This window comes from Salmo salar, chromosome ssa26, assembly GCF_905237065.1.
Source record: "Salmo salar chromosome ssa26, Ssal_v3.1, whole genome shotgun sequence".
NCBI classification, from domain to species: domain Eukaryota; kingdom Metazoa; phylum Chordata; class Actinopteri; order Salmoniformes; family Salmonidae; genus Salmo; species Salmo salar.
In genome coordinates, this window is record NC_059467.1 from 41,104,969 (window position 1) to 41,131,146 (window position 26,178).

Consider the following 26,178-nt stretch of genomic DNA (forward strand, 5'->3'; position numbering starts at 1 on the left):
GAACCCTGGAACTGTGTCCGGCTTAATAGAGCAGCCCTTCCAGCCAGCCTCTCCCTGTCATTCCACCAGCCCCATGCAGCTGAAGCTGAGCAGACAAACCATTCAGTGTGTAGGGGGTTAAAGACTTCATCCATTCATAACCTAACGTAGCTGGTGTAAAAGAAATGCCTGAACGGAGTTCTCATCCAGTTATTGGCAACTCCGCTAGTGGTGATCCATTCATAACGCTGTCCTCCCCCCTTCCTTAACCCTCCCTTCCCCCCTTCCTTAACCCTCCCCTCCCCCTTCCTTAACTCTCCCCCTTCCTTAAGCCTCCCCTCCCCCTTCCTTAACCCTCCCCCATTCCTTAACCCTCCCCCCTTCCTTAACCCCAGTTGGTCCTCTACCCCTCCCCCCTTCCTTAACCTGTTGGGGATAGGGGGCAGTATTGACACGGCTGGATAAAAAACGTACCCGATTTAATCTGGTTACCACTCCTACCCAGTAACTAGAATATGCATATACTTATTACATATGGATAGAAAACACCGTAAAGTTTCTAAAACTGTTTGAATGGTGTCTGTGAGTTTAACCTGTTAGGGCTAGGGGGCAGCATTGACACGGCTGGATAAAAAACATACCCGATTTAATCTGGTTACCACTCCTACCCAGTAACTAGAATATGCATATACTTATTACATATGGATAGAAAACACCCTAAATTTTCTAAAACTGTTTGAATGGTGTCTGTGAGTATAACAGAACTCAAATGGCAGGTCAAAACCTGAGAGATTCCTTTACAGGAAGTGGCCTGTCTGACCATTTGTTGAACTTCTTTTCCATCTCTATCATTTACTAAGGATCTCTGCTCTAACGTGACACTTCCCACGTCGTCCATAGGCGCTCAGAGCCCGGGAAAAAACAGAATGTCGTCATTCCAGCCCCAGGCTGAAACACATTATCGCCTTTCTCAAGTGGCCGATCAAGAGACACTAGCTTATGCGCGTGACCCCGACCGCCCCCGCCTTTGGGATTTTTTTCCTCTGTTTGCCGAAAAGGAGATTCCCTGTCGGAATATTATCGCTTTTCTACGAGAAAAATGTCGTAAAAATTGATTTTAAACAGCGGTTGACATGCTTCGAAGTACGGTAATGGAATACTTAGAATTTTATTGTCACGAATTGCGCCATGCGCGTGACACTTCTTTACTATTTCGGATAGTGTCTGGAACGCACGAACAAAACGCCGCTATTCGGATATAACGAAGGATTATTTTGGACCAAACCAACATTTGTTATTGAAGTAGCAGTCCTGGGTGTGTATTCTGACGAAGACAACAAAAGGTAATGAAGCTTTTATAATAGTAAATATGATTATGGTGAGTGCTAAACTTGCCGGGTGTCTAAATAGCGAGCCCGTGATGCCTGGGCTATGTACTTAGAATATTGCAAAATGTGCTTTCACCAAAAAGCTATTTTAAAATCGGACATATCGAGTGCATAGAGGAGGTCTGTATCTATAATTCTTAAAATAATTGTTATGCTTTTTGTGAACGTTTATCGTGAGTAATTTAGTAAAATGTTAGCGAATTCCCCGGAAGTTTGCGGGGGGTATGCTAGTTCTGAACGTCACATGCTAATGTAAAAAGCTGGTTTTTGATATAAATACGAACTTGATTGAACAAAACATGCATGTATTGTATAACATAATGTCCTAGGGTTGTCATCTGATGAAGATCATCAAAGGTGAGTGCTGCATTTAGCTGTCTTCTGGGTTTTGGTGACATTATATGCTGGCTTGAAAAATGGGTGTCTGATTATTTCTGGCTTGGTACTCTGCTGACATAATCTAATGTTTTGCTTTCGTTGTAAAGCCTTTTTGAAATCGGACAGTGTGGTTAGATTAACGAGAGTCTTGTCTTTAAATGGCTGTAAAATAGTCATATGTTTGAAAAATTGAAGTAATAGGATTTTTAAGGTTTTGAAAATCGCGCCACAGGATAGCAGTGGCTGTTACGTAGGTGGGACGAATTCGTCCCGCCTAGCCTAGAGAGGATAACAGAACTCATTTGGCAGGCAAAAATGTGAGAAGGTTTCATTCAGGAAGTGGCCTGTCTGACAAGGTGTCGTTCTTCTTGTCTCTGTTTATTGAAGAGTGAGGATCTTAGCTGTCCCGTGACACTTCCTACGGCTGCCATAGGGTCTCAGAAGGCGGTAAAAAGCTGAATTGTGGCTTTGCAGGCTCTGGCTGAAAAAAAGTAGCGCGTTTGGGTAGTGGCTGGTTACAGTACTGTGAGACTCAGGCTCGTGCCCGCGTCGACCGAAAGCTTTGTTTACTTTCCTCAGTTTAGCTAAATGGACATTCCCGGTCGGAATATTATCGCTTTTTACGAGAAAAATGGCATAAAAATTGATTTTAAACAGCGGTTGACATGCTTCGAAAGTACGGTAATGGAATATTTAGATTTTTTTGTCACGAATTGCGCCATGCGCGCGACCCTGATTTACCATTTCAGATAGTGTCTGGGACGCATCGAACAAAACGCCGCAATTCGGATATAACGATGGATTATTTTGGACCAAACCAACATTTGTTATTGAAGTAGCAGTCCTGGGAGTGCATTCTGACGAAGACAACAAAAGGTAATCAAACTTTTATAATAGTAAATATGATTATGGTGAGTGCTAAACTTGCCGGGTGTCTAAATAGCTAGCCCGTGATGCCTGGGCTATGTACTTAGAATATTGCAAAATGTGCTTTCACCAAAAAGCTATTTTAAAATCGGACATATCGAGTGCATAGAGGAGGTCTGTATCTATAATTCTTAAAATAATTGTTATGCTTTTTGTGAACGTTTATCGTGAGTAATTTAGTAAAATGTTAGCGAATTCCCCGGAAGTTTGCGGGGGATATGCTAGTTCTGAACGTCACATGCTAATGTAAAAAGCTGGTTTTTGATATAAATACGAACTTGATTGAACAAAACATGCATGTATTGTATAACATAATGTCCTAGGGTTGTCATCTGATGAAGATCATCAAAGGTTAGTGCTGCATTTAGCTGTCTTCTGGGTTTTTGTGACATTATATGCTAGCTTGAAAAATGGGTGTCTGATTATTTCTGGCTTGGTACTCTGCTGACATAATCTAATGTTTTGCTTTCGTTGTAAAGCCTTTTTGAAATCGGACAGTGTGGTTAGATTAACGAGAGTCTTGTCTTTAAATAGCTGTAAAATAGTCATATGTTTGAGAAATTGAAGTAATAGGATTTTTAAGGTTTTGAAAATCGCGCCACAGGCTTCAACTGGCTGTTACGTAGGTGGGACGAATTCGTCCCGCCTAGCCCATAGAGGTTAACCCCAGTTGGTCCTCTACCCCTCCCCTCCCCCCTTCCTGAACCCCAGTTGGTCCTCTACCCCTCCCCTCCCCCCTTCCTTAACCCCAGTTGGTCCTCTACCCCCCCCCCCCCCCCCCATTTCCCTCCTCACTCCTCTACCCATCATGTGCCCTCTCTTCCCTCATAACAGCAGAGCCCTTTTTCCTTGTGTAGCTGGCGTATGAATAGATGGATGGTTTATTACTAGACCGCTGACCCAACTCCACATCCTCCCCACCCCTAAGCAGAGAAAATACATCGACACCAGACCATTAAAATCTCGGCCTTCTCCCTTTTCCCCCCTCTCGTTCTTTGTTTGTTTGTTCCCCTCTGTCCCCCCCCACCCCCGGCTTTCCTGCTACTCACGCATTGATAGGCGAAATGAGGCGCATTGGAAATTTGCTGGCTGACAATGGAAGACAGCTGCTCTCACTGCATAAGTCTTTCATGAGCTGAATTAGCAGCGCGGGCTAGCCTCTCTCCCTTCCCCCCCACATGCTTCTCTGACAGCACACTGATCCAGACACACGCACACGCCTAGTCTTGTACAAAGATTAGGAGACAGAGGGAGGAGAGAGACAAGGCATGAAAGGGCTTTGTTTCTCAGAACTGTGATCACTTTTGCAGGACGAGCCAAAGATGTTTTGCGACCTTGAAGCCATCCTCCCCATACATTTTCTATGAGGATATTGCTGCTAGGTGTACACAGCGAAAGCTCACGTTTTAACAGAAATAGCCTATGGTACCTGAGGAAAACATGAGGGCATTCAAAGACCCCAGTCCTCAGCACCTCAAACCATATGAACACAGATCAATTCACAGGCTCATTCACAAATATAATAAGCCTACTCCTCCATTTCCTTTGCTAAACATTAATCTACAATCTAGCCTCCGAGGTGGTACCCAGTTTACCGCTCAATAGGAAGGTAAATAACTGTACGCTTCTGTTAGATATCAGAACATCATGAATTTTGAAAAAAAAAATATCAAAAAAATTGAAATGATCAAAATTGATAGTGACATTTTTCAGCATGAAGGCTCAGGCTACAGTGCTGCCATTCCCAGCAAAATCTCCTTGTTATCCCAATAGAGGAGGAACAAAACAACATGTGGCCACCCAGCACGGTGCAGCGAGGTTTATAGGCTCCTCCACAAGCTTTGCGAAAGTCAACATTTTATTGCGACACCTTCAGGAGCAAATTAAAAACAGGCACATCCCCCTATTGACAAAGACCCCATATGTTACAACAAAAGAAAATAGGTTACAGAACAGGCACAGGCCAACAGTTATCCATTTTCAAAAGATCCATGATTAAAATGGTTTCAATGATTAAGCCAACAATGGTTAGCTTAAATAGTGTTCCAAACCAGTCTCTAGGTTATGAGCAACAGCAGATAGAAGGCAGAACGTACAGAAGGCCTAACTCAACTCTTCTTTAAGACAATGGTGTTATCTTTCACAAATTCATCGTAGTCCTTGTGATGACAGTAATAGTTTGTTTTATTCAATGTAAACCTAGCTGGAAGTAAAAGTCTTCTGTTGTGTATAAAAGCAGATCTTTCAGTGCTCTCATCAGCCTTCAGGAAGGAACAAGAGGGCACAAATCAAGCCCACGGTTCTCCAGGTCAAGGAGCCTGCTAAACGTCTACAGACACAGTTTATGACCAGCCAGGTCTGGGTTCCAATATTAAATATTTCCACACAAGGGTCTCAAGGCTCTTGACAAGGATTTCCTGGAACATTGTCCGACAGCACTATAAACTCAGTGGGCCGCAGCTTTCCCATTCCCTGACGAGGCCTCTGGTCTGACCGTGGGGGATGGGGAGGAAGCTTGTTCCTGAGGCAGAACCAGCTCTGGGAATGTTCTCCCGTCTCTTTAATCCCAGACACAGTAAAGTGACATTGGACATCAGGAATACGACAACCACACAAAAAAATAGCCCTGAGCTAAGGCTCCTTTTGTAATGGTACATTGAGGCCACCGTACAAACATTTGGTGAGACGTTCTTGGCAGTAATGTAAATTGTCACACCTGTACCCTTTTGGAAAAGGACTAGAGAGAACTGTGCTAGCTGACAGCAAACTGAAACGGTTTTGCAAATTGCTGCTTAAATACAGACATCTTGAGGGTAGACATTTGTGACCGACTATTAATGAATCATTCAGCCATCTAGCCTACAGAACAAAGAAACGCATTTGTATAGGAGGGTCTTTCTGAGCGGGTGACTGTAAAGACAGAGTAAAAGGCTAAGTGGTGGCTATACAGCAGAATATGCCTTGACAGGATTTCACCCGCTTGCTTGCGGAGTAGGAATCAGTATTTCCCACTTCATCGTGTTGCCTCATCACCCTACGACAATAGCAACCCCAGATAACAAGGCTTTCTTAAGTGGGGAAAGTTGGAAAGGAAACAAGACCCACATACCGAAGCAAACTCCTTACGTATACTGCAGAGGAGCCAGTAGCAACACTGACACACATTCCAGGTTCAAGGCTGCTTTTTGCTGGCATGCCAAAAATGAATGTAGCATAATATTGATGCGAATAGATCATGGCAATATCTGCAGCAACTGAGCCTAAAGATTGTGACAAATGTTGGGTCTTTTCCTCAGTATTATGAATGCTTGTCTGATCTGAGTTTATATAAAACACAGTTTGAGAAATTCAGAAGAGCCTAGACAAAAGGCCTTTAACAGCTTGCCTGCACATGCTTTGAGGAAACAAAGAGGATAATGAATGTGTCCTTTTCATAAAGAGACCAAAGGAAACACATTAAAACACTGAATTCAACTGCAACCTCAGGCAAACTCTAGCCTAAATGTTTCTGGATCTGAGACAAACAGGCTAGCTCAACCAAAAAGTAGTCAGAGATCAGCTTACCCAATCCTTATCTCCTTAACACCATTCAGGGGTCAAAAGTTAACTGACCTAGCCTCAATAATCCAAGGCTATTGCTTTTTCTAAATAGGTGGGCAAAGTAGTTTCGCCGTCACTAACCCCCTCTTGTATTGTGTTTAGCCTCACAGCCTTTTACGTTGTTGTGGAGACAGAGGCTAATGACAGACGTGGAAAACAATTAGTGTGGAGTGTTTTTACTGGAGTAGAGAGGGGGGCTCCCTGAGGGAGAGAGTTTCTAACAGATAGAGGCAGCACTACAGGAATCACTGCAGCACTGACTGAGTCCGCTGCTACAAAATGCCTCCCTTCATCTGTTCCTCACACACACGGATCTAAACACACATGCAGGTTCTCTCAACAGTAGGTTGTCAAATCAACTGAAAATAGGCATGTAGGGCCAACAAGCTTTGTTTTCAATGAAATTGAAGCTGGGCAATGGTGGAGGCCAACCACAGGCAAAGAGCTAAGGAGAGCCAGGGGAAGGAGTCTTTTTTCACTTTCCACATTGGATTTTCTATTATGCTAATGAATTATACCACAGACACATGGCTGTCAGGATCCTAGTGAACAGAATAACTAACCTTGAGGAATGAGAAATCAAGGTTTCTAACACCAGGAAAAGCAATTCAAGCATGGATAGTTACCACCCAGGCAAAGAAAACACCATTGATTCAACATAGTAAAACTATGATACACATTTCCAAGCATTAGGATATTCAATCATTCTTGCCTTCAAAGCATTTAACAAGATAACAATTTCATTGTGAGATTCCCATTACCTAGAGGCCTCTCACGACAGCCTGAATGGGGGCTCTTCATTTGCTGCAACCACATGGAACATACAAGTCTGCTGATCAAGAGGAATCACTTCTCCACACTCGCTTGAGGTGACAACAGAGCACTGCACGCCTCTTTATCGGATGGTTTCTCTGCTCTGAAATTAGGGCAAAAAAATTCAGTCCCTGTGCGCTCCACGGGGCGAAGTGTAGTCATTTAACATTTGACTCATGAGTAGACTTAGGCTGCATATCATAATGCTCAGTTTGAACCCAGACTGATATTGGTGAGGAAGCAGTTGAAAAGGAACACGTCGAGGCTAGACGCTGAAAAGAATGCTTCGTCATAGTGCTAGGGCCAAAACATGATTGAGGCCCTCCCGAGTGGCGCAGCGGTCTAAGGGACTGGATCGCAGTGCTGAGGCGCTACTACAGCATCGGGTCCGATTCCAGGCTGTGTCCCAGCCGGCCGTGACTGGAAGCCCCATAGGGCCGCTCACAATTGTGTTTGGCGGGGGGGGCTCATTTCACTCTAGCGGCTGCAAGCTGACTTCGGATGTCAGTTGGACGGCATTGGTGCGGCTGGCTTCTGGGTTAAGCGAGCAGTGTCAAGAAGCAGTGAGGCTTGGCAGGTCATGTTTCGCAGGACACATGGCTCTCGACCTTCACCTCTCGAGTCCGTTGGGGAGTTCCAGCGGCGACGAGACAAGATCGTTACCACCAATTGGATATCACAAAATTGGGAAGAAAAAGGTGGTAAAATATCTATAAAAAATAACTGATTGAAATGAACAGGTTGACATGGAGTAGATTTCGGCTACATTTCATAATGCTTTGTTCAGCGGTTCAAAAGGAACACGTCTAGACGACTAACAGCTGAAAAGAAAGCACCGTCATGGTGCTAGGGCTGAAACAATGTGGCTTCATGGCAAGGTGCCTCAGCAGGACCAAGCAAGTTAACATTCCAGGTAGGATTTGGCTGAACAGATTAGGGAAATACAGTTTTTCCCCAATCCCTGCTTGCTGTGTAGCCTTGTTTTTCCACACAAAAATGTAAATGGGAGAATAGCAAGTTCTGTGTTTAGGACTACACATCAAGTCTCTTGTTGGAATTGGGCTAACCAGCATATATGAACAGGTATAGCCTACCCTCTACGCAATTGACACTCCCCTCAAAACCAGTCATCCCTCCCTCCTCGTCCAGAGTCAAAGCCTTGGTGTTATTTAAAAGGAATGAGCTCTAACACAATAGCACCAGTAAATCAGAGGCAAGAAAAGGAAATAAAGCTAGTTCTCATGAGAGCCCTTTCTCCTCTAACTGCACATCAGCAACTACACAGTGGTGGCCAGGCTCTTTCACTCTCAAGCACAGACCTTTTTTTCCTCCTTCCTCTTTTGAACTGACATTGCTAATGTAATTTTCCATAAGAGCTGCTCCATTCGTCAAGGCCAGCATCACGTCGAGGCAGCTGACGAATGAATGCCTGGCTCCTCCAGGCTTGTATAATGAGTGAGCGAGAGAGAGCGAGAGAGAGGGTGGGCAGTGCTGTAGTTGAGGGAGCAGAGATGATTTATTCCAGAAACAAGAGCCAATGCTTTAGGAGCTCTGTCCTAAGATGGAGACAGTGTGAGCACAGTCACACACTCAAAGAGGGTAAGAGCATGAGTTAGTAAGTCATTATAAAAAATAAAAAAAGAGAATGTATTTGAGATGACGAATAACAAATCACACCCAGTTACTGTCAACTGTCTAGAAGGCAGAGCACTTTCCTCGTCATGTACAACACCTTTATTAAGCTACAGCTCAGAAGCTCTAACATGCTACTAACTGGGAACCATCTGGATTACTTAACATGCTATTCAAATATCTTATGACTTGTATTATAGATACTGTTCACAGTTTGGGCAAATGTGATTTGAACTCTGGAACACCCATGGCATGGAGATGAGACATGTTGGACAACATTGATAAAGATTAGGTTAATTTGAGCAACATTGAATATGCCATATTTTTGGGGCTGCAGGCAGCCTAGTGGTTAGAGCGTTGGGCAAGTAACCGAAAGGTTTCTGGATTGAATCCCTGAGCTGGCAAGGTAAACATCTGTCGTTCTGCCCCTGAACAAGGCAGTTAACCCACTGTTCCCCGGTAGGCCGTCATTGTAAATAAGAATTTGTTCTTAACTGACTTGCCTAGTTAAATAAAAGGTTAAAAAAAATGTTTTAAATGTCAATGTCATAAAACAGGGCAGTATACATTGTATTCATCATTAATGTGGTCTAGACGGCCATTGTAGAGGCCTCCGTTTAAACATAGGCCTTTAGATTCTCAAGGAATCAGATATGAATTCAGTGAAACACTATTGGCAACTTTTCTGGAGACCCTGATGAGTCTAAGAACCCAGTGCTGAGTCTGACCCTTTGCCTTTGTTCAAGGTCGTCAACCAATCCATGCCGAGCTCATTGGGTTGCCAGAGACCTTTCTGATTGCTAAACCTTTTGTCCTTAGATTTCCTTCCCTGTTTGAGTTATCTGAGGAGACTTCACAGCTTTGCATTCCTGACAGAGGGAAACTTGCTTCTTCGAAGGCCCTTCCCCCCCACTTCACTTTCATAGCAGCAGCGAAAGTGAGGGAGTGCTCTGCCACCCCCTCCCCCACCCACCAGGCATTGCCGGGGCTTGTGGGATTAAGAATGGAACACGACGACAGACAAAACAATCCCCAGCACCTCCCTCCACTGCTGGTACTAACAGAGCATGAAAAGGCTGTTTGAGCACACAATAGACACACTGATAGACCAGCTCAATGAGGAGACAGGATAAGTGCTGGTAAATAGTTAAACAACTGTTCATGAGTTTCTTGCATGACAATGTCTATGTTTGAAGAGGGGAAAACAGGCGTTGCCATCAGCAATCAACTAGCTAGTCAGCAAGCTAATTGATTCATTTTGAAAAACAAATATCCTGTGTAGAACATGTTACGATATTTATGAAGTTTAATAACCACAGATACAATTGTAATAATAATAATGAACTGTAGCCAAGCACTTTAAAGTTCTTCCAGGCTTTTCCTGTTTAACGAAAGGCAGAGGGACAAGATATTTCAGAAACGCCATCATGACCAGATTGTCCTGACTGATACTCACAACTGATGTGAAATGAGGGCAATGTCTTCAATTAGACAAAACTAAAGCGGTGAGAAACAGCAGGCACAGCTCCAAACCCCTGACAAGGCTACATCATGTTCCAATAAAGTTAGAATATAGTTCAACCAAAAACCACATCTCAAATGGAATGAAATCTGAACCTACAGCTTGGCAAAGGTTTGGAAATTGGTCTTGCATAGTGATACACATTCAGCTGAAACATTCCAAGCAATAATTTGTTTAATAGCACTCTTACCTTTTCATTTTTCACTTTCTTCAATGTTCTGCATTCTATATTGTCCAGCTCCTGCGGTTCAGTTTTAATTGTCAATGCTGGAACAATCCCAACAGACTCAAGTGCAATATTCCCCAACTGATCGTCCCCTACCAAGTCTGTAGATTGTGTGTTCTCAAAGGGGGCACTACGGTTAACCCCCAAAGCTACTTGAGAAACCACCTCCTTTTCAGTGGCAGCTATTACCACCACTGGCACTCCCTCGCTTTTCTCCTTCTTACTTTTCCCACTTGTCCCTTCCTTGTCTTTTTTCCCACTGTTCCGAGAGACTTTGCCACCCTTCTCCATTCCTTTGCCAGTAGTGGAATTGTTGCTAGTGGCTCCTGCAGTAGCACCAGTGTTGGTTGGTTCCCCTTGGGTTCGCGTCTGCCCTTCTTTCTTGGCCCCATCTCCAGCTGAGACCTTGCTACTATTGTCTTTTGAGTTTTTGCTGCGTTTGGATTTAGATTTACTCTCCTTGCCTTGAGGGCCAGGTACAGGACTAACAAATCTGATGTTGTCAGGCAAAGCTGCAACAGCACTGGGCGGAGCCGTCATACCCCCCTCCGTCCTTGGTTCCAGACATCTCAAGTTTGTCCTTTTCTAAGTCAGCGTCTAGGTCGATAATCAGATTTCCTACACCGATGTCCCACTCATCACCGCTGTCGTAAGTGTCCACCGCATTCGAGTCCACACCTTTCCCGCCTGCAGTGCCACTACTTAAGGACATTTTAGTGCCAACGGCCCAGGTTTGCCTCAATGAGGTCCGCCACCTTCTCTGACTGCTGGGGGACTGGGTTGAGAGAATCCTTAGGGTCTAGGTATCCCCTTCCTATTTACCCACATTTTGCCCTGGGGGGAAAAAGAGAAAAATAGTTACATCTATCCAATACAGTAGGTAATGCTCAGCCAACCAGTAACATAAAACAAAAAGCGCTGAGCAGCACCACAGAAGACAACAAAAATTCACAGAAAGTTTGAAGGTGATAAAACCTTGAACTCCTCACAGCAATGAAGAATAAAGGTTCAAGAGTTGTTTTAATTGCCAATGAAAACAACCTGAAGGCTGAAACTCATTGCACTAATGTGGATCTAGCGTTGGTGTGAAAATCGTTCAGCTCGTTGTGTTTTAGGGACCACCTGCTGTAGATGTCTGACTGCTGACATTTTCATGCAATTCTACAGGTAAAATTGGTGTGTATTCGATTCGCAAATTACAGCCGGCTCTCTGTTCAGTTGCTAAGTTCTCTCGCTCAGCGAAAGCTATTGGTGTTTCTGAGCCCTAAATCTACATTGAAATGACTAAAACCAAACCGAAACTGTGTTGAAATGATAACAGCCCTACAATTTGTCACTTCACTCTGTCCAGCTTGCAAACAACTACTGAAACAAAAGCTACAGAGTTAGGAAACATTGGATAAAACATTTTAATTTTTTTTTTTTTTACAAATTATGGACAGAGGGCCATTGCAAATTCTAATGATGAGAAAATATAACATTTCAGTGCAGCCCTCCAGACCTCTATGAAGACTGAGTGCAGACCACAAGGCAAAACATTTAAGCACATGTTCTCCATTCATGCAACTGACATAGGCCTACAGCTTTTAATTATGTCACCTTTATTTAACCAGGTAGGCCAGTTGAGAACAAGTTCTCATTTACAACTGCGCCCTGGCCAAGATAAAGCAAAGCAGTGCGACAAAAACAACAGAGTTACAAACAAACGAACAGTCAATAACACAATAGAAAATCGATGTACAGTGTGTGCAAATGTAGAACAGCAGGGAGGAAAGGCAATAAATAGGCCATAGAGGTGAAATAATTACAATTTAGCATTAACACTGGAGTGATAGATGTACAGATGATGTGCAAGTAGAGAGCAAGAGGATAAATAACAATATGGGGATCAGGTAGTTGGGTGTGCTATTTACAGATTGGCTGTGTACAGGTACAGTGATCGGTAAGCTGCTCTGACAGCTGATTCTTAAAGTTAGATGCTTGATCCAACACTATTCACAACTGACAAGCATACAGCTTGATCCAACACTATTCACAACTGACAGGCCTACAGCTTGATCCAACACTATTCACAACTGACACAGGCCTACAGCTTGATCTAACACTATTCAACTGACATAAGCCTACAGCTTGATCTAACATTATTCAGTTCAGGAAGGCTTGTGATGTCTTTACTATCAAGAAAAAAACGACATGCCATTACATTGGGACCTATTGAATCAAACTGGTAATGAACAAGGTCGGGGGTAAGGTAAAGAAAGATTCAACTAGTCCTGTAAGTAAATAAATAGGTGTCAAATTGGCTTGTTTATCCTGGAGCCACAGTTCTCTTCACCCAGTAGTAGAGACATTGTTTTCTTGATTAAATACAAGCAAATGCTCGTAGCAAAAGATGCATTTTGTTAACCAAATGTGACTAAACAGGGACAATGATCCATCCTTTAACACTACATTATCTAAAAGCTGCCTAAACTCCACCATAATCCCAAAGGTGCTACCGCGTTGCACAGAAATCCTGGTCTCCATAACCATTTCCCACAGTCACCATGGCAACCCTGGGAAACGTAAATCCTGATTGACGGCCAACCGTGGCCCCACTGTTCTGAGTGACTGGCTCATTCCACAAGGACTGCTGATAGTGTCACTGGTGAGGGACGAAGACTAACTGGCCTCACTGCTCACCCTCACAGGGTTAACATAGCCATACTCTGTCAAGTGGACACTGACAACCCCTGCATCAACACGGCAGCTTAAGAAAACACTAACATTGAATGATGCCAGAGGAAAGGCACAGCCCAACCCCATAATGTAGGCTAAATAAAGTGCTGTTAAAAGGCATGCCTTACACAAACGCATTGTGATCATGTTAGCACTTAGCTTCATATCCTCTCTGGGATAGGGGGCAGTATTTTCACGTCCGGATGAAAAGCGTGCCCAAAGTAAACTGCCTGCTAGTCAGGCCCAGAAGCTAGGATATGCATTAGTGTATTTGGATAGAAAACACTCTGAAGTTTCTAAAACTGTTAGCATAATGTCTGTGAGTATAACAGAACTGATTTGGCAGGTGAAACCCCGAGCACAATCCATCCAAGGAATTTGTTTTTGAGGTCACTGTGGGTTTCTATGGGAGACCTGATTTATTAGGGCCCAGATTGCAGTTCCTATGTCTTCCACTAGATGTCAGTCTTTATAAATTGTTCGATGTTTTTCTTTTGAGAAATTAAGAAGTAGGGCTGTTCTTTGTAGGTGTCACTGAAGGGCTTTTGTCTTTTGTTGCGCGTGAACTGAAGCGCGCTTCACGTTGTTTTTATCCAGTATTAGAAACAGTTAATTCCATCTTAAATTTGATTGTTTCATTTACATTTTAGGATACCCGAGGTTGGATTAGGAACGTTGCTTGAAATGTTTGGACCAAGTTTACAGGTAACGTGGTAGATACTTTGTAGTCATGTTGGAACCGGTGTATTTCTGAATCAAACGTGCTAAATAAATTGACATTTTTGGGACATAAAGAAGGACATTATCGAACAAAAGGATCATTCATTGTGTCACTGAGACATTTGAGATTGCAAAAAGAAGAAGATTTTCAAAAGGCATTTATTATATGGCTATTTCTGACTTTTGTGTCGCACCTGCCTGGTTGAAATATGTTTTTCATGCGTTTGTATGCAGGGCGCTGTCCTCAGAAAATCGCATGTTTTGCTTTCGCCGTAAAGCCTTTTTGAATTTTGACACGGCGGCTGGATTAACAAGTTAAGCTTTATTTTGATGTATTACACTTATATTTTTGTGAAGGTTGAATATTGATATTTCTGTAGTTTGAATTTGGAACGCTACAATTTTACTGGATGTTGTCAAATCAATCCCGCTAACAGGATTCGCGCTTAAGGATCATAAGAGGTTATTAAAGCTTAGGTCTAGACCTACCATTTCTTCAAATACAGTCTACTGCACCAGATGTGATAGCTTTCTCCAACATGGCCTCTGTATTTGTAATTCTCACACACACACACACACACACACACACACACACGCACGCACGCACGCACGCACGCACGCACGCACGCACGCACGCACGCACGCACGCACGCACGCACGCACGCACGCACACGAGTTGACATCACTTTTAATTATCCATAATGTCCATCTTATCCAAGAGACATTATGCTCTTAAACACATGCCTGCTCAGCTCTAACATGCTGACCACACCGCTTGCGTCACCTGCGTTGCAAAATATAGTTACACATACATGTTATTCAATCATAGCTTGCGCGAGTCAACGAACATCTGCGTAGCCAGGCACTAAAATAGAACTTGGTTCTATTTGTAATGCTCGACGAGCTGCAAGTCCCACCTCTCCCATCTCCTCATTGGTTTTTAGGAGCATATACCCACGTGGGTGATTGAAAGATGAACTGAGGTCCACACTCCAGTCCAGTTGGTTGTGGTAATTAGAGGTCGACCGATTAATCGGAATGGCCGACTAATTAGGGCCGATTTCAAGTGTTCATAACAATCGGTAATCGGTATTTTTGGCCACCGATTTGCCCTTTTTTTATTATTTTTTTTACACCTTTATTTAACTAGGCAAGTCAGATTAAGAACACATTCTTATTTACAATGACGGCCTAGAACCGGGGGTTAACTGCCTTGTTCAGGGGGGATTCGTTTTTGCAACCTTCGGTTACCAGTCCAATGCTCTAACCACCTACCTTACATTGCACTCCACAATGATTAACAGGCTGACCACCTGTAACGCGAGGGCAGCAAGAAGCAAAGGTAAGTTGCTAGCTAGCATTAGACTTATAAAAAACTATCAATCTTAACATAATCACTAGTTAACTACACATGGTTGATGATATTACTAGTTTATCTAACGTGTCCTGCGTTGCATATGATCGATGCGGTCCCTGTTAATTTTCATTGAATCACAGCCTACTTCGATAAACGGGTGTTGATTTAACAAGCGCATTTGCGAAAAAAGTACTGTCGTTGCACCAATGTACCTAACCATAAACATCAACGCCTAACAGGAATATTTAGTCTTAGTCACCCGTTAGATAAAATACGGAACGGTTCCGTATGTCACTGAAAGAAAAAAACTTTTGTTTTCGAGATGATAGTTTCCAGATTCGACCATATTAATGACCCAAGGCTCGTATTTCTGTGTGTTTATTATATTATAATTAAGTCTATGATTTGATAGAGCGGTCTGACTGAGCGGTGGTAGGCACCAGCAGGCTCCTAAGCATTCATTTAAACAGCACTTTCGTGCGTTTTGCCAGCAGCCCTTCGCTGTGCTTCAAGCATTGCGCTGTTTATGACTTCAACCTGCGTTGTTTTTTGGAAACCTTGTTATTTACGAAGTTTTTGGAATAGATTCCTGTTGGAACGTTCCACAAATTATACCCACCCCTTCAAGCCTATCAACTCCCAAGATTAGGCTGGTGTAACCGATGTGAAATGGCTAGCTAGTTAGCCGGGTGCACGCTAATAGCAATTCAAACGTCACTCGCTCTGAGACTTGGAGTAGTTTTTTCCCTTCCTCTGCATGGGTAACGCTGCTTCGAGGGTGGCTGTTGTCGATGTGTTCCTGGTTCGATCCCAGGTAGGAGCGAGGAGAGGGACAGAAGCTATACTGTTACACTGGCAATACTAAAGTGCCTATAAGAACATCCAATAGTCAAAGGTATATGAAATACAAATCATAAAGAAAAATAGTCCTATAATTCCTATAATAATATAATAACTACAACCTAAAACTTCTTACCTGGGAATATTGAAGACTCATGTTAAAAGGAACCACTAGCTTTCATATGTTCCCATGTTCTGAGCAAGGCACTTAAACATTAGCTTTCTTACATGGCACATATTGCACTTTTACTTTCTTCTCCAACACTTTGTTTTGCATTATTTAAACCAAATTGAACATGTTTCATTAATTATTTTAGGCTAAATTGATTTTATTGATGTATTATATTAAGTTAAAATAAGTGTTCATTCAGTGTTGTTGTAATTGTCATAAAAAATAAGAAAAATAATAAATTGGCCGATTAATCGGTACTGGCTTTTTTGGTCCTCCAATAAATCGGTATCGGCGTTGAAAAATCATAATCGGTCGACCTCTAGTGGTAATGCACCTTAAAGTTGGTTGCCAACCCGCCATATAAAGTCCAAAGAAGAAGAAGCCTGAAGCAGGAGAGATTACTAGAAACTAACTCGGTTTACCCTTTTATCTGTGGATTCATTGTCGGAGTAGAGGACCTTAAGCATTTCAGGTAAAATAACAACCCAATGTTAATATCCCAGGACAAACTAGCTAGCAACAACAAGCTAAGCTAACTAAATTACCATTACCATAGCTAACTAAATTACCACCTGTCCCCAAATTAATATAATTGGTTCAGAGTTTGTTTTGATATTTTAACCACCGTGTCCTGATCGCATCTGGTGTGGGGGGACAAAATCAAATGTGCACGATGGCGGGCGGACGCGGTCAGGTCAGCATGTAACAGACAATAACTCCCTCAAGCCCAAACACATGGTCCTTCCCACTGACTCCTATAAAAGCTCCACAAGCATTGGGTTTTAGCATGTCTGTGCTACTGCTGCCCTTTCAGGGGCCGTAAACAACTTCCAGAAACTCACTTATTCTCCTCCACGTTGCTGAGCATTGGGCTGGCTGGGTTGAACGGGAGCAGAGTGGAAGACACTGCCTCCTTTCTGAGCATCGTGACCCCTCTGCCCCTGCAGCACCCCTCCCTCCAACATGAACCAGTAAATAATTAACACTCACATCTGCACTGCTCGTCTCCCCTGTGATAAGGTACGTGCAGGGGCAAATAAACCCAGCACAAAAGACTCTTCAGAGGGGGTCTGTGGAGATGAGATCAATACCGCCTCAGAAGACTGAATTCTGATGATTCTCTTTGTGCTGCAAACTGCCACTGACAAAAACACAGGGCCAAACAGTGTACACAATAGGACTTCAGCCAAACTGTTTGTGGAGAGAAAAGGCTCCTGCCTCTGATAGCTGGCCAAAACCTTTCATTTTCTAATTCCTCTGTCGCTGAGATGTAATTTAGGATCTGAAATTAAATGAAAAGAATCTGCACCATTTGGAAGGTCATTGCTGTGAATAGTTTCAATTGCTGCTCTCAGAAAGCGTGCTCAGCAGGCTCCTGCTTGTGTGAGGAGGGAGGAAAGCTTCAGCCATGATAAAAATCTGTTGTATCTTTTCCCCAACTTCAGCAGACAAAGCCTTGTGGATCTTCTGATTGGAAACACTTTTTTTTTTATTCAGTTGGCCACTTTCTCCAATGACTTCCAACCAGTGGAGGCTGTTGAGGGGAGGACGGCTCATAATAATGGCTGGAACAGAATGCCATCAAACACGGAAACCATTCCACATATTCTGCTCCAGCCATTACCAAGACTCTGTCCTCCCCAATTAAGGTGCCACCAACCTCCTGTGCTCCAGACGCACTCTCAGCGTCTGCTTAAGCTGCTCTGACATCAGCTGTTCTGCTTTTGACACAATTGCACTCGCAGGCTTGTCCCTGTTGACCTAATGGAGATGGGAGGAAAGGAAGCAGGAGGCGTCCACATTATTCAGCTCTCAGGATTGTCCCTGCAGACCTAATGGAGATTAGAGGTCGACCGATTAATCGGAATGGCCGATTAATTAGGGCGGATTTCGAGTTTTCATAACGATCGGTAATCGGCATTTTTGGACACCGATCATGGCCGATTACATTGCATTCCACGAGGGGACTGCGTGGCAGGCTGACTACCTGTTACGGGACTGCAGCAAGGAGCCAAGGTAAGGTGCCAGCTAGCATTGAAAGTATCTTATAAAAAACAATCAATCAATCAATCATAATCACTAGCTAAACTAGTAATATCGTCAACCATGTGTAGTTATCTAGCTTGTCCTGCGTTGCATATAATCGATGCGGTGCCTGTTAATTTATCATCGAATCATCGCCTACTTCGCCAAATGGGTGATTTAACCTGTTAGGGCTAGGGGGCAGTATTTACACCTCCGGATAAAAAACGTACCCGATTTAATCTGGTTACCACTCCTACCCAGTAACTAGAATATGCATATACTTATTACATATGGATAGAAAACACCCTAAAGTTTCTAAAACTGTTTGAATGGTGTCTGTGAGTATAACAGAACTCATTTGGCAGGCAAAAACCTGACAAGGTTTCATGCAGGAAGTGGCCTGTCTGACAAGGTGTCGTTCTTCTTGTCTCTGTTTATTGAAGAGTGAGGATCTTAGCTGTCCCGTGACACTTCCTACGGCTGCCATAGGCTCTCAGAAGGCGGCAAAACGCAGAATCGTGGCTTTGCAGGCTCTGGCTGAAAAAAAGTAGCGCGTTTGGGTAGTGGCTGGTTACAGTACTGTGAGACTCAGGCTCGTGCCCGTGTCGACCGAAAGCTGTGTTTACTTTCCTCTGTTTAGCTAAATGGACATTCCCGGTCGGAATATTATCGCTTTTTTACGAGAAAAATGGCATAAAAATTGATTTTAAACAGCGGTTGACATGCTTCGAAGTACGGTAATGGAATATTTAGATTTTTTTTGTCACGAATTGCGCCATGCGCGCGACCCTGATTTACCATTTCAGATAGTGTCTGGGACGCACGAACAAAACGCCGCTATTCGGATATAACGATGGATTATTTTGGACCAAACCAACATTTGTTATTGAAGTAGCAGTCCTGGGAGTGCATTCTGATGAAGACAACAAAAGGTAATCAAACTTTTATAATAGTAAATCTGATATTGGTGAGTGCTAAACTTGGTCGGTGTCTAAATAGCTAGCCCGTGATGCCTGGGCTATGTACTTAGAATATTGCAAAATGTGCTTTCACCAAAAAGCTATTTTAAAAATCGGACATATCGAGTGCATAGAGGAGTTCTGTATCTATAATTCTTAAAATAATTGTTATGCTTTTTGTGAACGTTTATCGTGAGTAATTTAGTAAATTGTTAGCGAATTCCCCGGAAGTTTGCGGGGGGTATGCTAGTTCTGAACGTCACATGCTAATGTAAAAAGCTGGTTTTTGATATAAATATGAACTTGATTGAACAAAACATGCAAGTATTGTATAACATAATGTCCTAGGGTTGTCATCTGATGAAGATCATCAAAGGTTAGTGCTGCATTTAGCTGTCTTCTGGGTTTTTGTGACATTATATGCTAGCTTGAAAAATGGGTGTCTGATTATTTCTGGCTTGGTACTCTGCTGACATAATCTAATGTTTTGCTTTCGTTGTAAAGCCTTTTTGAAATCGGACAGTGTGGTTAGATTAACGAGAGTCTTGTCTTTAAATAGCTGTAAAATAGTCATATGTTTGAGAAATTGAAGTAATAGCATTTCAAAGGTTTTGAAAATCGCGCCACAGGATTCAACTGGCTGTTACGTAGGTGGGACGAATTCGTCCCGCCGGTCCCATAGAGGTTAAGGAGAAGTGTATCTATAATTCTTTGAATAACTGTTGAATATTTTATTAACGTTTATGATGAGCATTTCTGTAAATTGATGTGCTCATTCACCGGAAGTATTGGGAGGCAAAACATTTCTGAACATTACACGCCAATGTAAAATGGGGTTTTTGGATATAAATATGAACTTTATCGAGCAAAAACATACATGTATTGTGTAACATGAAGTCCTATGAGTGCCATCTGATGAAGATCATCAAAGGTTAGTGATTAATTTTAGCTGTATTTCTGGTTTTTGTGACGCCTCTCCTTGCTTGGAAAATGGCTGTGTGGTTTTTCTTGTCTCGGCGCTGTCCTAACATAATCTAATGTTATGCTTTCGCCGTAAAGCCTTTTTGAAATCGGACAATGTGGTTGCATTAAGGAGAAGTGTATCTTTAAAATGGTGTAAAATAGTCGTATGTTTGAGAAATTTGAATTATGAGATTTTGGTTGTTTTGAATTTGCTGCCCTGCTATTTCACTGGCTGGGCGGTCACGTCCCACATACCCAAGAGAGGTTAATGAGGGAAATAAGTATTTGACCCCCTCTCAATCAGAAAGATTTCTGTCTCCCAGGTGTCTTTTATACAGGTAACGAGCTGAGATTAGGAGCACACTCTTAACCTGTTTAGGATAGGGGGCAGTATTGACACGGCTGGATAAAAAACATACCCGATTTAATCTGGTTACCACTCCTACCCAGTAACTAGAATATGCATATACTTATTACATATGGATAGAAAACACCCTAAATTTTCTAAAACTGTTTGAATTGTGTCTGAGTATAACAGAACTCAAATGGCAGGTCAAAACCTGAGAGATTCCTTTACAGGAAGTGGCCTGTCTGACCATTTCTTGAACTTCTTTTCCATCTCTATCATTTACTAAGGATCTCTGCTCTAACGTGACACTTCCCACGTCGTCCATAGGCGCTCAGAGCCCGGGAAAAAACAGAATGTCGTCATTCCAGCCCCAGGCTGAAACACATTATCGCCTTTCTCAAGTGGCCGATCAAGGGACACTGGCTTATGCGCGTGACCCCGACCGCCCCCGCCTTTGGGATTTTTTCCTCTGTTTGCTGAAAAGGAGATTCCCTGTCGGAATATTATCGCTTTTCTACGAGAAAAATGTCGTAAAAATTGATTTTAAACAGCGGTTGACATGCTTCGAAGTACGGTAATGGAATACCTAGAATTTTATTGTCATGAATTGCGCCATGCGCGTGACACTTCTTTACTATTTCGGATAGTGTCTGGACGCATACGAACAAAACGCCGCTATTCGGATATAACGATGGATTATTTTGGACCAAACCAACATTTGTTATTGAAGTAGCAGTCCTGGGTGTGCATTCTGACGAAGACAACAAAAGGTAATCAAACTTTTATAATAGTAAATATGATTATGGTGAGTGCTAAACTTGCCGGGTGTCTAAATAGCGAGCCCGTGATGCCTGGGCTATGTACTTAGAATATTGCAAAATGTGCTTTCACCAAAAAGCTATTTTAAAATCGGACATATCGAGTGCATAGAGGAGGTCTGTATCTATAATTCTTAAAATAATTGTTATGCTTTTTGTGAACGTTTATCGTGAGTAATTTAGTAAAATGTTAGCGAATTCCCCGGAAGTTTGCGGGGGTATGCTAGTTCTGAACGTCACATGCTAATGTAAAAAGCTGGTTTTTGATATAAATATGAACTTGATTGAACAAAACATGCATGTATTGTATAACATAATGTCCTAGGGTTGTCATCTGATGAAGATCATCAAAGGTGAGTGCTGCATTTAGCTGTCTTCTGGGTTTTGGTGACATTATATGCTGGCTTGAAAAATGGGTGTCTGATTATTTCTGGCTTGGTACTCTGCTGACATAATCTAATGTTTTGCTTTCGTTGTAAAGCCTTTTTGAAATCGGACAGTGTGGTTAGATTAACAAGAGTCTTGTCTTTAAATGGCTGTAAAATAGTCATATGTTTGAGAAATTGAAGTAATAGGATTTTTAAGGTTTTGAAAATCGCGCCACAGGCTGGCAGTGGCTGTTACGTAGGTGGGACGAATTCGTCCCGCCTAGCCTAGAGAGGTTAAAGGGAGTGCTCCTAATCTCAGTTTGTTACCTGTATAAAAGACACCTGTCCACAGAAGCAATCAATCAATCAGATTCCAAACTCTCCACCATGGCCAAGACTAAAGAGCTCTCCAAGGATGTCAGGGACAAGATTGTAGACCGACAAGGCTGGAATGGGCTACAAGACCATTGCCAAGAAGCTTGGTGAGAAGGTGACAACAGTTGGTGCGATTATTCGCAAATGGAAGAAACACAAAAGAACTGTCAATCTCCCTCGGCCTGGGGCTCCGTGCAAGATCTCACCTAGTGGAGTTGCAATGATTATGAGAACGGTGAGGAATCAGCCCAGAACTACACGGGAGGATCTTGTCAATGATCTCAAGGCAACTGGGACCATAGTCACCAAGAAAACAATTGGTAACACACTACGCCGCAAAGGACTGAAATCCTGCAGCGCCCGCAAGGTCCCCCCTGCTCAAGAAAGCACATATACATGCCCGTCTGAAGTTTGCCAATGAACATCTGAATGATTCAGAGGACAACTGGGTGAAAGTGTGGTGGTCAGATGAGACCAAAATGGAGCTCTTTGGCATCAACTCAACTCGCCGTGTTTGGAGGAGGAGGAATGCTGCCTATGACCCCAAGAACACCATCTCCACCGTCAAACATGGAGGTGGAAACATTATGCTTTGGGGGGTGTTTTTCTGCTAAGGGGAGAGGACAACTTCACCGCATCAAAAGGGACGATGGACGCGGCCATGTACCGTCAAATCTTGGGTGAGAACCTCCTTCCCTCAGTCAGGGAATTGAAAATGGGTATTCCAGCATGACAATGACCCATAACACACGGCCAAGGCAACAAAGGAGTGGCTCAAGAAGAAGCACATTAAGGTCCTGGAGTGGCCTAGCCAGTCTCCAGACCTTAATCCCATAGAAAATCTGTGGAGGGAGCTGAAGGTTCGACTTGCCAAACGTCAGCCTCGAAACCTTAATGACTTGGAGAAGATCTGCAAAGAGGAGTGGGACAAAATCCCTCCTCAGATGTGTGCAAACCTGGTGGCCAACTACAAGAAACATCCGACCTCTGTGATTGCCAACAAGGGTTTTGCCACCAAGTACTAAGTCATGTTTTGCAGAGGGGTCAAATACTTATTTCCCTCATCAAAATGCAAATCATTTTATAACATTTTTGACATGCGTTTTTCTGGATTTATTTGATGTTATTCTGTCTCTCACTGTTCAAATAAACCTACCATTAAAATTATAGACTGATCATTTCTTTGTCAGTGGGCAAACGTACAAAATCAGCAGGGGATCAAATACTTTTCCCCCCCTCACTGTGTGTGTGTGTGTGTGTATGCATGCATGCATGTATATATGTATATATACACATACAGTGGGGCAAAAAAGTATTTAGTCAGCCACCAATTGTGCAAGTTCTCCCACTTAAAAAGATGAGAGGCCTGGAATTTTCATCATAGGTACACGTCAACTATGACAGACAAAATGAGAAAAAAAATTCCAGAAAATCACATTGTAGGATTTTTAATGAATTTATTTGCAAATGATGGTGGAAAATAAGTATTTGTCACCTACAAACAAGCAAGATTTCTGCCTCTCACAGACCTGTAACTTCTTCTTTAAGAGGCTCCTCTGTCCTCCACTCATTACCTGTATTAATGGCACCTGTTTGAACTTGTTATCAGTATAAAAGACACCTGTCCACAACCTCAAACAGTCACACTCCAAACTCCACTATGGCCAAGACCAAAGAGCTGTCAAAGGACACCAGAAACAAAATTGTAGACCTGCACCAGGCTGGGAAGACTGAATCTGCAATAGGTAAGCAGCTTGGTTTGAAGAAATCAACTGTGGGAGCAATTATTAGGAAATGGAAGACATACAAGACCACTGATAATCTCCCTCGATCTGGGGCTCCACGCAAGATCTCACACCGTGGGGTCAAAATTATCACAAGAACGGTGAGCAAAAATCCCAGAACCACACGGGGGGACCTAGTGAATGACCTGCAGAGAGCTGGGACCAAAGTAACAAAGCCTACCATCAGTAACACACTACGCCGCCAGGGACTCAAATCCTGCAGTGCCAGACGTGTCCCCCTGCTTAAGCCAGTACATGTCTGAAGTTTGCTAGAGAGCATTTGGATGATCCAGAAGAGGATTGGGAGAATGTCATATGGTCAGATGAAACCAAAATATAACTTTTTGGTAAAAACTCAACTCGTCATGTTTGGAGGACAAAGAATGCTGAGTTACATCCAAAGAACACCATACCTACTGTGAAGCATGGGGGTGGAAACATCATGCTTTGGGGCTGTTTTTCTGCAAAGGGACCAGGACGACTGATCCGTGTAAAGGAAAGAATGAATGGGGCCATGTATCGTGAGATTGAGTGAAAACCTCCTATCAGCAAGGGCATTGAAGATGAAACGTGGCTGGGTCTTTCAACATGACAATGATCCCAAACACACCGCCCGGGCAACGAAGGAGTGGCTTCGTAAGAAGCATTTCAAGGTCCTGGAGTGGCCTAGCCAGTCTCCAGATCTCAACCCCATAGAAAATCTTTGGAGGGAGTTGAAAGTCCGTGTTGCCCAGCGACAGCCCCAAAACATCACTGCTCTAGAGGAGATCTGCATGGAGGAATGGGCCAAAATACCAGCAACAGTGTGTGAAAACCTTGTTAACCTGTTGGGTCTAGGGGGCAGCATTTGCACGTCTGGATAAAAAAAATGTACCCGATTTAATCTGGTTACTAATCCTACCCAGTAACTAGAATATGCATATACTTATTATATATGGATAGAAAACTCTAAAGTTTCCAAAACTGTTTGAATGGTGTCTGTGAGTATAACAGAACTCATTTGGCAGGCAAAACCCTGAGACATTTTCTGACAGGAAGTGGATACCTGATGTGTTGTATTGACTTTAAACCTATCCCATTGAAAAACACAGGGGTTTAGGAATATTTTGGCACTTCCTATTGCTTCCACTAGATGTCACCAGCCTTTACAAAGTGTTTTGAGTCTTCTGGAGGGAGATCTGACCGAACAAGAGCCATGGAACGGTGATGTCCCATTAGACACCTGGCGTGCTACTTCATGTTGGGTACCCTCGTTCCAATACGTTATAAAAGGCTATGCGTTCGTCCACCTTGAATATTATTCATGTTCTGGTTAAAAAAGGCCCTAATGATTTATGCTATACAACGTTTGACATGTTTGAACGAACGGAAATATATTTTTTTCCCCTCGTTCATGACGAGAAGTCCGGCTGGCTTACATCATGTGCTAACGAGACGGAGATTTTTGGACATAAATGATGAGCTTTTTTGAACAAAACTACATTCGTTATGGACCTGTGATACCTGGAAGTGACATCTGATGAAGAGAATCAAAGGTAATGGATTATTTACATAGTATTTTCGATTTTAGATCTCCCCAACATGACGTCTAGTCTGTATCGCAACGCCGTATTTTTCTGGGCACAGTGCTCAGATTATTGCAAAGTGTGATTTCCCAGTAAGGTTATTTTTAAATCTGGCAAGTTGATTGCGTTCAAAAGATGTAAATCTATAATTCTTTAAATGACAATATAATATTTTACCAATGTTTTCTAATTTTAATTATTTAATTTGTGACGCTGACTTGACTGCCGGTTATTGGAGGGAAACGATTTCCTCAACATCAATGCCATAGTAAAACGCTGTTTTTGTATATAAATATGAACTTGATAGAACTAAAAATGCATGCATTGTCTAACATAATGTCCTAGGAGTGTCATCTGATGGAGATTGTAAAAGGTTAGTGCATCATTTTAGCTGGTTTTATGGTTTTGGTGACCCTGTCTTTGACTTGACAAAACATTACACACAACTCTTGTAAATGTACTGTCCTAACATACTCTAAATTTATGCTTTCGCCGTAAAACCTTTTTGAAATCGTAAAACGTGGTTAGATTAAGGAGATGTTTATCTTTCAAATGGTGTAACATAGTTGTATTTTTGAAAAATTTGAATTTTGACATTTATTTGGATTCAAATTTGCCGCTCTTGAAATGCACCTGCTGTTGATGGAGTGCACCACAGGTGGCACGCTAGCGTCCCACCTAGCCCCAAGAGGTTAAGACT

General features: G+C 42.7%; 1 protein-coding gene across 1 annotated transcript in view; it reads right to left on the reverse strand.

The window, feature by feature from the left end:
- The window catches only part of LOC106562774 (zinc finger protein 609-like), a 113,400-nt gene that overhangs the window by 73,541 nt on the left and 13,681 nt on the right, over positions 1-26,178 (reverse strand). Inside the window, 2 exon segments of the mRNA XM_045708846.1 lie at positions 10,430-11,011; positions 11,013-11,299. Coding sequence (XP_045564802.1) covers positions 10,430-11,011; positions 11,013-11,177 — 747 coding nt within the window. The 5' untranslated portion in view covers positions 11,178-11,299.